This window comes from Ranitomeya imitator, chromosome 1 (assembly GCF_032444005.1).
Source record: "Ranitomeya imitator isolate aRanImi1 chromosome 1, aRanImi1.pri, whole genome shotgun sequence".
NCBI classification, from domain to species: domain Eukaryota; kingdom Metazoa; phylum Chordata; class Amphibia; order Anura; family Dendrobatidae; genus Ranitomeya; species Ranitomeya imitator.
This window is the reverse complement of record NC_091282.1, coordinates 799215856-799228032: the sequence shown is the minus strand read 5'-3', so window position 1 is coordinate 799228032 and position 12177 is coordinate 799215856. Positions and strand designations below refer to the sequence as shown.

General features: G+C 52.3%; 1 protein-coding gene across 2 annotated transcripts in view; it reads left to right on the top strand.

The window, feature by feature from the left end:
• The window catches only part of WDR25 (WD repeat domain 25), a 201750-nt gene extending 191048 nt beyond the window's left edge, over window positions 1-10702 (top strand). The window contains exon 7 of one of the 2 annotated variants that reach the window (XM_069738202.1): window positions 9395-10702. In XM_069738202.1, the coding sequence (XP_069594303.1) occupies window positions 9395-9616 (222 nt within the window). In that variant the 3' untranslated portion in view covers window positions 9617-10702. The remainder of the gene's footprint in view (window positions 1-9394) is intronic. The other variant, XM_069738193.1, reaches the window with a different exon arrangement.
• The last annotated feature ends 1475 nt before the right edge of the window (window positions 10703-12177 follow it).

Below are 12177 nucleotides of genomic sequence, written 5' to 3'. Positions count from 1 at the left end.
AGGGGCAGTATTATAGTAGTTATATTCTTGTGCAAAGGAGCTGTATTATAGTAGTTATATTCTTGTACATAGGGGCAGTATTATAGTAGTTATATTCTTGTACATGGGGTCAGTGTTATAGTAGTTATAGTCATCTACATTGTCTTTCTATTTCCCCTGTTCTGCAGTTTATATAACTTACGTTACTCCACACGGATTGACGTTGCCAACAATTTTCCATCCTTAGAGTATAGAATGAAAAAAAAAATGGTCGCTCTTAATTGCAATATTCTGTTTGAAACTTAACAGCAGATTTAGGTGTTGAGTAGACGGTCTTGAATTTGCACCACTGCACTGAAGTTTCTTTTCCTTTGCTGCAGCATTTTTTGAGCAGAGGTCTTAGTACAGTCATGGCCAAAAGTTTTGAGAATGACACCAAAATTATATTTTCACATGATCTGCTGCCCTCTGGTTTTTATTAGTGTTTGTCTGATGTTTATATCACATACAGAAATATAATTGCAATCATATTATGAGTACCAATAGGTTATATTGACAGTTAGAATGAGTTAATGCAGCAAGTCAATATTTGCAGTGTTGACCCTTCTTCTTCAAGACCTCTGCAATTCTCCCTGGCATGCTCTCAATCAATTTCTGGACCAAATCCTGACTGATAGCAGTCCATTCCTGCATAATCAATGCTTGCATTTTGCCAGAATTTGTTGGTTTTTGTTTGTCCATCCGTCTCTTGATGATTGACCACAAGTTCTCAATGGGATTAAGATCTGGGGAGTTTCCAGGCCATGGACCCAAAATCTCTATGTTTTGTTCCATGAGCCATTTAGTTATCACCTTTGCTTTATGGCAAGGTGCTCCATCATGCTGGAAAAGGCATTGTTGGGCGCCAAACTGCTCTTGGACGGTTGGGAGAAGTTGCTCTTGGAGGGCATTCTGGTACCATTCTTTATTCATGGCTGTGTTTTTAGCAAGACTGTGAGTGAGCCGATTCCCTTGGCTGAGAAGCAACCCCACACATGAATGGTTTCAGGATGCTTTACAGTTGGCATGAGACAAGACTGGTGGTAGCGCTCACCTCTTCTTCTCCGAATAAGCTGTTTTCCAGATGTCCCAAACAATCGAAAAGGGGATTCATCAGAGAAAATGACTTTGCCCCAGTCCTCAGCAGTCCACTCCCTGTACCGTTTGCAGAATATCAGTCGGTCCCTGATGTTTTTTCTGGAGAGAAGTGGCTTCTTTGCTGCCCTCCTTGAAACCAGGCCTTGCTCAAAGAGTCTCTGCCTCACAGTGCGTGCAGAAGCACTCACACCAGCCTGCTGCCATTCCTGAGCAAGCTCGGCACTGCTGGTAGTCCGATCCCGCAGCTGAAACAGTTTTAAGATATGGTCCTGGTGCTTGCTGGTCTTTCTTGGGCACCCTGGAGCCTTTTTGACAACAATGGAAGCTCTCTCCTTGAAGTTCTTGATGATGCGATAGATTGTTGACTGAAGTGCAATCTTTGTAGCTGCGATACTCTTCCCTGTTAGGCCATTTTTGTGCAGTGCAATGATGGCTGCACATGTTTCTTTAGAGATAACCATGGTTAACTGAAGAGAAACAATGATACCAAGCACCAGACTCCTTTTAAAGTGTCCAGTGATGTCATTCTCACTTAATCATGACTGATTGATCGCCAGCCCTGTCCTCATCAACACCCACACCTGTGTTAATGGATCAATCACTAAAACGATGTTAGCTGCTCCTTTTAAGGCAGGACTGCAGTGATGTTGAAATGTGTTTTGGCGGTTAAAGTTAATTTTCTGGGCAAATATTGACTTTGCAAGTACAGTAATTGCTGTTAAGCTGATCACTCTGACATTCAGGAGTATATGCAAATTGCCATTAGAAAAAATGAAGCAGTAGACTTTGGAAAAATTTATATTTGTCTCATTCTCAAAATTTTTGTCCACGACTGTAGTACCCTGATAGGCATATAGAAGTATCATTTGCGTTTCCCCTTTAAATCCTGGTGCTTGGTGTTACAAAGGTAGTATGTAGTTAGTTTCCTGGGCTGCGTACATGAAGGGAGCTCCGAAGGTTATAGACAATAGACCTCCGCCATTCAGTAAGCAGCGCTCTGTATCCATGTCTGGGTCATATATTATTCATGCAAAGCTCGATGTCTGAATGTAAATGTTTTACCTGTGGCTGCGAAATCAGGAGGCTTTGTGCCTGTGTGCTGCTCAGTAATGCAAGTTAATATTTAGTTTGTTACGTTTTCTTGCAGGCTGTGGGTTTAATTCTTAATGTATTTTTTATTTTACTGTTCTTTTCTGCTCCATTCTCCACTGCAAATGAGTCATTTTATAATAAGTATTCTTTCAACTTTCTAATAATTTTGTGCGTTAAATCATCTGCATTTCAGGGTCTGTGCTTGCTGAAAGTAAATTGAAACAATATCAAAAAGCTTATATAGAACCAATAATGTTGTTTATGTTATCAGATCTGTGTACACCAGGGTACAGAGAAGAAGCTGAGCATAGTGAGGTGTAGGCTTATTGGAAAATTATTCATTAACACATTTTACTCATTGACATCCCTGATGTCTGCATGTAAAGGAGTCCAGTGGGCGGTCCTACTCTGTGCATGCAAAGAAAGCTGTTAGTCACTGACATACAGGAAAGACTATCATTGAGTAGGACCACTCACTGGTATAATGCAAATTTTACTGAAACTTTTTCCCAAAAAATTACATCAATCATCAGCTCCAGCTTTTCTGTAACATCCTGCCTTCAGATCAGATACCATTTACAACATGACAGGTTCAAATTTAAGCACCCAACATGACCAAAACTGTTCAGAGCTGAGTGTTTACCAGTTTAAATGATCCAATGTGGATTCCGGGCTAAAACACTGCTCCTGCTCCCCTACACTGCTCCCGCACCCCTACATTGCATCCACACCCTACGCTACGCAACCCACCATTACACGGCGCCCCCACCTCTACACTGCTCCAGCACACATACACTGCGCCCCCAGCTTTATACTGCTCTCGTACCCCTACACTGCTCTCGCACCCCTACACTGCTCCCGTACCTCTACACTGCACCCGCACTCCTATACTGCTCTTGTGCCCCTACACTGCTCCCGCGCCCCTACACTGCTCCCGCGCCCCTACACTGCTCCTGCGCCCCTACACTGCTCCCGGGCCCCTACCCTGCTCCCGCGCCCCTACACTGCTCCCGGGCCCCTACCCTGCTCCCGGGCCCCTACACTGCTCCCGCGCCCCTACAGTGCCCCCGCACCCCTTTACCGCCCCCGCACCCCTTTTCTGCTCCCGCACCCCTACACTGCCCCCGCACCCCTACACTGCCCCCACACCCCTACACTGCCCCCGCACCCCTACATTGCATCCACACCCTACGCTACGCAACCCACCATTACACGGCGCCCCCACCTCTACACTGCTCCCGCACATATACACTGCGCCCCCAGCTTTATACTGCTCTCGTACCCCTACACTGCTCTCGCACCCCTACACTGCTCCCATACCCCTACACTGCACCCGCACTCCTATACTGCTCTTGTGCCCCTACGCTGCTCCCGCACCCCTACACTGCTCCCGCGCCCCTACACTGCCCCCGCACCCCTTTACCGCCCCCGCACCCCTACACTGCCCCCGCACCCCTACACTGCCCCCACACCCCTACACTGCCCCCGCACCCCTACACTCTTGCACCCCTACACTGCTTTCGTACCCCTACACTGCCCCTGTGCCCCTACAGTGCTCCCGTGCCCCTACACTGCCCTAACACCCCTACACTGGCCCCGCACCCCCTACGCTGCCCCCGCATCCCTATGCTGCCCCCGCATCCCTATACTGCCCCCGCACCCCTATACTGCCCCCCCACCCCTACACTGCTTTCACATGTTTACACTGCTTTCGTACCCCTACACTGCCCCCACACCCCTACACTGCACCCGCACCCCTACACTGCTCTTGTGCCCCTACACTGCTCTTGTGCCCCTACACTGCTCCCACACCCCTACACTCCTCCCGCTCCTCTACACTGCTCCCGCACCCCTACATTGCATCCGCACCCTACGCTGCGCAACCCACCATTACACGGCGCCCCCACCTCTACACTGCTCCCGCACATATACACTGCGCCCCCAGCTTTATACTGCTCTCGTACCCCTACACTGCTCTCGCACCCCTACACTGCTCCCGTACCCCTACACTGCACCCGCACTCCTACACTGCTCTTATGCCCCTACACTGCTCCCGCGCCCCTACACTGCTCCCGCGCCCCTACACTGCTCCTGCGCCCCTACACTGCTTCCACGCCCCTACCCTGCTCCCGGGCCCCTACACTGCCCCCGCGCCCCTACACTCCTGCACCCCTACACTGCTTTGTACCCGTACACTGCACCTGTGCCCCTACAGTGCTCCCGCACCCCTACGCTGGCCCCGCACCCCTACGCTGGCCCCGCACCCCTATACTGCCCCCGCACCCCTATACTGCCCCCGCACCCCTACACTCCTGCACCCCTACACTGCTTTCACATCTTTACACTGCTTTCGTACCCCTACACTGCCCCCACACCCCTACACTGCCCCGCACCCCTACACTGCTCTCACACCCCTACACTGCCCACGCACCCCTACACTGCACCCGCACCCCTACACTGCACCCGCACCCCTACACTGCTCTTGTGCCCCTACACTGCTCTTGTGCCCCTACACTGCTCCCGCACCTCTACACTGCACTTGCACCGCTATACCGCCCCCACACCCCTTTACTGCCCCCGCACCCCTTTACTGCCCCCGCACCCCTACACTGCCCCCGCACCCCTACACTGCTTTCACACGTTTATCCTGCTTTCGTACCCCTACACTGCCCCCGTACCCCTACAATGCTCCTGCGCCCCTACACTGCCCCAACACCCCTACACTGCCCATGCACCCCTACACTGGCCCCGCATCCCTACGCTGCCCTCGCATCCCTATGCTGCCCCCGCACCCCTATACTGCCCCCGCACCCCTATACTGCCCCCGCACCCCTATACTGCCCCCGCACCCCTACACTGCCCCCGCACCCCTACACTGCCCCCACACCCCTACACTGCCCCCGCACCCCTACATTGCATCCACACCCTACGCTACGCAACCCACCATTACACGGCGCCCCCACCTCTACACTGCTCCCGCACATATACACTGCGCCCCCAGCTTTATACTGCTCTCGTACCCCTACACTGCTCTCGCACCCCTACACTGCCCCCGCACCCCTACACTCCTGCACCCCTACACTGCTTTCGTACCCCTACACTGCCCCTGTGCCCCTACAGTGCTCCCGTGCCCCTACACTGCCCTAACACCCCTACACTGCCCATGCACCCCTACACTGGCCCCGCACCCCTACGCTGCCCACGCATCCCTATGCTGTCCCCGCATCCCTATACTGCCCCCGCACCCCTATACTGCCCCCCACCCCTACACTGCTTTCACATGTTTACACTACTTTCGTACCCCTACACTGCCCCCACACCCCTACACTGCACCCGCACCCCTACACTGCTCTTGTGCCCCTACACTGCTCTTGTGCCCCTACACTGCTCCCACACCCCTACACTCCTCCCGCTCCTCTACACTGCTCCCGCACCCCTACATTGCATCCGCACCCTACGCTGCGCGACCCACCATTACACGGCGCCCCCACCTCTACACTGCTCCCGCACATATACACTGCGCCCCCAGCTTTATACTGCTCTCGCACCCCTACACTGCTCTCGCACCCCTACACTGCTCCCGTACCCCTACACTGCACCCGCACTCCTACACTGCTCTTATGCCCCTACACTGCTCCCGCGCCCCTACACTGCTCCCACGCCCCTACACTGCTTCCACGCCCCTACCCTGCTCCCGGGCCCCTACACTGCCCCCGCGCCCCTACACTCCTGCACCCCTACACTGCTTTCGTACCCGAACACTGCACCTGTGCCCCTACAGTGCTCCCGCACCCCTACACTGCCCATGCACCCCTACGCTGGCCCCGCACCCCTACGCTGCCCCCGCACCCCTATACTGCCCCCGCACCCCTATACTGCCCCCGCACCCCTATACTGCCCCCGCACCCCTACACTCCTACACCCCTACACTGCTTTCACATCTTTACACTGCTTTCGTACCCCTACACTGCCCCCACACCCCTACACTGCCCCGCACCCCTACACTGCTCTCGCACCCCTACACTGCTCTCGCACCCCTACACTGCCCACGCACCCCTACACTGCACCCGCACCCCTACACTCCTCCCGCGCCCCTACACTGCTCCCGCGCCCCTACACTGCTCCCGCACCGCTACACTGCACCTGCACCGCTATACCGCCCCCACACCCCTTTACTGCCCCCACACCCCTTTACTGCCCCCGCACCCCTTTACTGCCCCTGCACCCCTTTACTGCCCCCGCACCCCTACACTGCCCCCGCACCCCTACACTGCTTTCACACGTTGATCCTGCTTTCGTACCCCTACACTGCCCCCGTACCCCTACAATGCTCCTGCGCCCCTACACTGCCCCAACACCCCTCACTGCCCATGCACCCCTACACTGGCCCCGCACCCCTACGCTGCCCTCGCATCCCTACGCTGCCCTCGCACCCCTATACTGCCCCCGCACCCCTATACTGCCCCCACACCCCTATACTGCCCCCGCACCCTATACTGCCCCCGCACCCCTACACTCCTGCACCCCTACACTGCTTTCACATGTTTACACTGCTTTCATACCCCTGCACTGCCCCCGCACCCCTACACTGCTCTCGCACCCCTACACTGCCCACGCACCCCTACACTGCCCACGCACCCCTATACTGCCCCCGCACCCCTATACTGCCCCCGCACCCCTATACTGCCCCCGCACCCCTACAATGCTCCCATACCCCTATACTCCTCCTGCACCCCTACACTGCTTCCATACCCCTACACTGCCCACACACCCCTACACTGCTCCCTTACCCCTATACTGCTCCCTTACCCCTATACTGCTCCCTTACCCCTATACTGCTCCCCCACCCCTATACTGCTCCCCCACCCCTATACTGCTCCCCCACCCCTACACCGCTCCCGCACCACTACACCGCTCCCGCACCTCTACACTGCTCCCGCACCCCTGTACTGCCCCCGCACTTCTGCACTTCCCCCGCTCCCCTGCACTTCCCCTGCACTTCCCCCACACCCCTGCACTGCTCTTGCACCCCTGCACTTAAACCCTGCACTGCCCCCACACCCCTGCACTGCTCTTGCACTTCTGCACTGCTCTTGCACCCCTGCACTGCCCCCACACCCCTGCACTGCTCTTGCAACCCTGCACTGCCCCCACACCCCTGCACTGCGACTGCACCTCTACACGGCTCCCTCACCCCTGCACTGCTCCCGCACCACTGCACCGCTCCCGCACCCCTGCACTGCCCCCGCACTTCTGCATTTCCCCCGCACCCTTGCACTTCCCCTGCACTGCCCCCACACCCCTGCACTGCTCTTGCACCCCTGCACTGCTCTTGCACCCCTGCACTGCCCCCGCACCCCTGCACTGCTCTTGCACCCCTGCACTGCCCCCACACCCCTGCACTGTGACTGCACCTCTACACCGCTCCCGCGCCCCTACACTGCTCCCACGCCCCTACACTGCCCCTGCACCCCTATACCGCCCCCGCACCCCTTTACTGCCCCCACACCCCTTTACTGCCCCTGCATCCCTACACTGCCCCCACACCCCTACACTCCTGCACCCCTACACTGCTTTCACACATTTACACTGCTTTCGTACCCCTACACTGCCCCCGTGCCCCTACACTGCTCCTGCGCCCCTACACTGCCCCAACACCCCTACACTGCCCATGCACCCCTACACTGGCCCCGCATCCCTACGCTGCCCTCGCACCCCTATACTGCCCCCGCACCCCTATACTGCCCCCTCCCCCCTACAATGCTCCCGTACCCCTATACTCCTCCTGCACCCCTACATTGCTTCCATACCCCTACACTGCCCACGCACCCCTACACTGTTCCCTTACCCCTATACTGCTCCCTTACCCCTATACTGCTCCCTTACCCCTACACTGCTCCCTTACCCCTATACTGCTCCCCCACCCCTATACTGCTCCCCCACCCCTATACTGCTCCCGCACCCCTATACTGCTCCCGCACCCCTATACTGCTTCCGCACCCCTATACTGCTCCCGCACCCCTATACTGCTCCCGCACCCCTATACTGCTCCCGCACCCCTGCACTGCTCCCGCACCACTACACCGCTCCCACCCCCTGCACTGCCCCCGCACCACTACACCGCTCCCGCACCCCTGCACTGCCCCCGCACTTCTGCATTTCCCCCACACCCCTGCACTTCCCCTGCACTGCCCCCACACCCCTGAACTGCTCTTGCACCCCTGCACTGCCCCCGCACCCCTGCACTTCTCTTGCACCCCTGCACTGCCCCCACACCCCTGCACTGCTCTTGCACCCCTGCACTGCCCCCACACCTCTGCACTGCCCCCACACCCCTGCACTGCTCTTGCACCCCTGCACTGCTCTTGCACCCCTGCACTGCCCCCACACCCCTACACTTCCCCCGCTCTGTCCCCACACCCCTACACCACTCCTGCACCGCTCCCGCACCCCTGCACAGCTCCCGCACCTTTACACCGCTCCCGCACATAATGACATACTGATACAGACAATCCCTTCAAGATGTTACCATTTAAAAAAATAGTTACTCTGTGGCCATCCAGCCCAGCACCCGTCAAAAGGGCAGTTTTCTGGCATACTATTAGTGAATGAGTCAATGAGGATATGTTCCATGTAGGCGCCAGGAGCTCTCCACATGCATACACTGAATCAGTTAAAAAAAGAAGTGATACCGCCCTAATAATGGCTCTTTTTTCGCATGTGCTATGCCCACCAAGCATAGGGTGATTGAGCTTAGCCGGTTGACTAGCGTCGATCACACGGCTGGATCACCACCAGCTCCCTCTGTGCTGGATTGATGGCCTTGGCTCTGAGAAGTGAATCATTGTATTTTTTTTCATGTTTCTTAAGCTGTTTTTTGTAGGAAACGAAGAAATTGGGGGAGGGCGGACCCTGCAGGAGATACAAATGCCGGAGGTTGTAACAAAAACTATTGTAGTGTTTCCCTCTGTGTATCCCATAATCTCCTCACCGGCTTGTAAAACAACAACAATGTTGTCGAGCAAATTGAATTGATGCCGTTGATTAGGAGTCTGCCGGTGTAAGGAGCCTAGATGAGGGAGCAGAGATGCCTTCCAGAAAAGAGAGATGGTTTCTCTGTGATCCCCAGTGAGAGGGAAGGATTATCGATGCAGGAAAACTCATTAAGGTGCTCCATCTCTTACAGGTGGAGGGATTTGCCGTGGGATGCGAGTTTTCTCCAGATGGATCCATCATCGTAACAGGAAGTTCCGAAGGAAACATCGTCTTCTACAATTATCATACGTCCAAAGTCATCCAAACTCTCCCCAGCCATGGGAGTCCCTGCGTAGGGGTCCATTACCACTCGGTGCTGCCGTCACTGCTGGCGACCTGCTATTGGGACGGAGAGGTCAGAATCTGGGAATGAGCAGCTATGGACCGATTTTAATTCCTAATTATCAACTCCAAAATGAATCTTAATTGCCACTGTAGGTTAGATTCAGCAATAAATGTGTCTTGTCTGCAGATTTGGGATATTTCCGTCCCTCTACTGGTTCCTATTCCTGGCACACCTTCTGTCTTCCTGCTTACTGGTGCCATGTCCCAGGTTGTGCTGCTCCCTCATTCAGACACTTCAGCTCATTTTGGCACAGAATGAGTCTTCAGCCCGAGCACGGGTACTTGGTTCACCCTCAGTGGGGGGCATACAGTTCACTGCATGTTCCCACCTACTATTTGCCCCATCTATTTCTGCCCCCCTTGGCTTTTGTAAAGTCAGAGCTGTTAATCAAGGAAGAGGAGGTTGCAGTTGGATACAGACCAAATAGGTGGGAAGGTGCCCTGAACTGTATGAACTGCTTTTCCCAGATGCCTGGTACGTGTCGTGCTGATGACACACAATAATAATAATAATTTTATTTATATAGCGCCAACATATTCCGCAGCACTTTACAAATTATAGAGGGGCCGAGAGCCGCTAAGCTCCACTATTACTGTAACTCGTATTCATTTCTCTGTGACGTTTGGGAACCGCACCGCTCTGCTAAGATTCACCTCCCGTGCCCATAAGGGGACAAAATTAACCCACGAAAGACTGAGTTGGGAATAGCCCCTTTATTGGTCTACAGTGACGGAGAGAACTATTCAGGCTAAAAATCACTGTGGTCATTACATGATATCGAGACGATTGTTAGGTCTTTTCCCCCTTTAGAGCAAGTGTTGTCCAGAGCACCATATCTTTTAATTCATTATTGGTCCACATTTTTTATGGGCCAATATATTTATTATTAGCTGTATTATAGGTGTACATGTGCATGTATATATTATATGTAGGTATGTGTGTGTACTAGAGAAAGACTTCACATGAGGAGCTGAAATGTCGCATTTATCTGTGTGAATAAAGTCCACTGCTTTCAATCTATGTTTTCTACCTTTGGAGACTTCTTGGCTGGTTGCTGCCAAAGTATTTCACCCACGACATTAGGACTGTGCTGCTATTATACCTTAATATTATATATATTTATTTATAATATATATATTGTTTTATAGGATAAGAGGTTTCCAGTAATAAATAGATTTTTGAATTTAACAGTTGTTCAGGTGCAGCATCATGCAGAAAATACTGTATTCCCAAGCTTGTATACATTTACATGGGTCAAGTCATTTTCTGGGGAAGACGCAATGGCTGCTCCATCTCCTTCCATGTGCTGGAAGAGACTGGTGGTGATGTACCCAGTCTGTAAGATTTCATCCAAACCAGGAGGGGGACCAGCCCACTTAAAGGGGTTGTCCGGTCTTATACTACAAATTTACTGTCACTCTATTTGACTGCAGACATGTGAATCCTTACATCTCACACACTGTGCACTGTGAAGATTCTCCGCTGCTGGTAACGGGAATGGCGGTCATGATTCTCCGGTGCCGACCATATTGCAACTAGATTCACTCTCTCAATACACAGATACTTGTGGTCACATGACTGCTGTTCCCCGCGCAGGCTCCGCAGAATCGTCAGGGCGCAGTGCGCAAAATGTGAGGATTCACCTAAAGTGACTACAGACTTGTACTTTAAGACCCGAGAACTCTTTTAAAAGGGGTCTGTCACTCCCAAAATGCTAATTAAACCACTTATACATACAGGTGCTTCTCACAAAATTAGAATATCATCAAAAAGTTAATTTATTTCAGTTCTTCAATACAAAAAGTGAAACTTATATATTATATAAAGTCATTACAAACAGAATGATTTATTTCAAGTGTTTATTTCTGTTAATATTGATGATTATGGCTTACAGCCGATGAAAACCCGAAAGTCATTATCTCAGTAAATTAGAATACTTTATAACACCAGCTTAAAAAATGATTTTAAAATCCGAAATGTTGGCCTACTGAAATGTATGTTCAATAAATGCACTCAACTGTGATTATCCAAGTTGCTTGTGCACCTTTTTCTACCACACTTTTTCCTTCCTCTCAACTTTCCATTATGCTTGGATACAGCACTCTGTGAACAGCCAGCTTCCTAAGCAATGACCTTTTGTGGCTTACCCTCCTTGTGGAGTGTGTCAATGACTGCCTTCTGTCAAGTCAGTTGTCTTCCCCATGATTGTGGAACTACTGAAACAGACTAAGGGGCCTTTATAAGTGCTTAGGAAGCCTTTGCGGGTGTTTTTTAATTATTGTAATTTACTGAGATAATGACTTTTGGGTTTTCATTGGCCGTAAGCCGTAATCATCAACATTAACAGAAATAAACACTTGTAATAGATCACTCTGTTTGTGATGACTAATAATGTCTAATTTATGACTTTCACTCTTTGTATTGAAGAACTGAAATAAATTAACTTTTTGATTATATTCTAATTTTGTGAGAATCACCTGTATATGTAGGGATAAAAAAAATCATACCTGTAATAAATATTTTTTTGTATGTAAATGAAGGGGCTTTGGTGCACTCTTGCTATGGTCTTGCTTGGCATTTCCATAAGA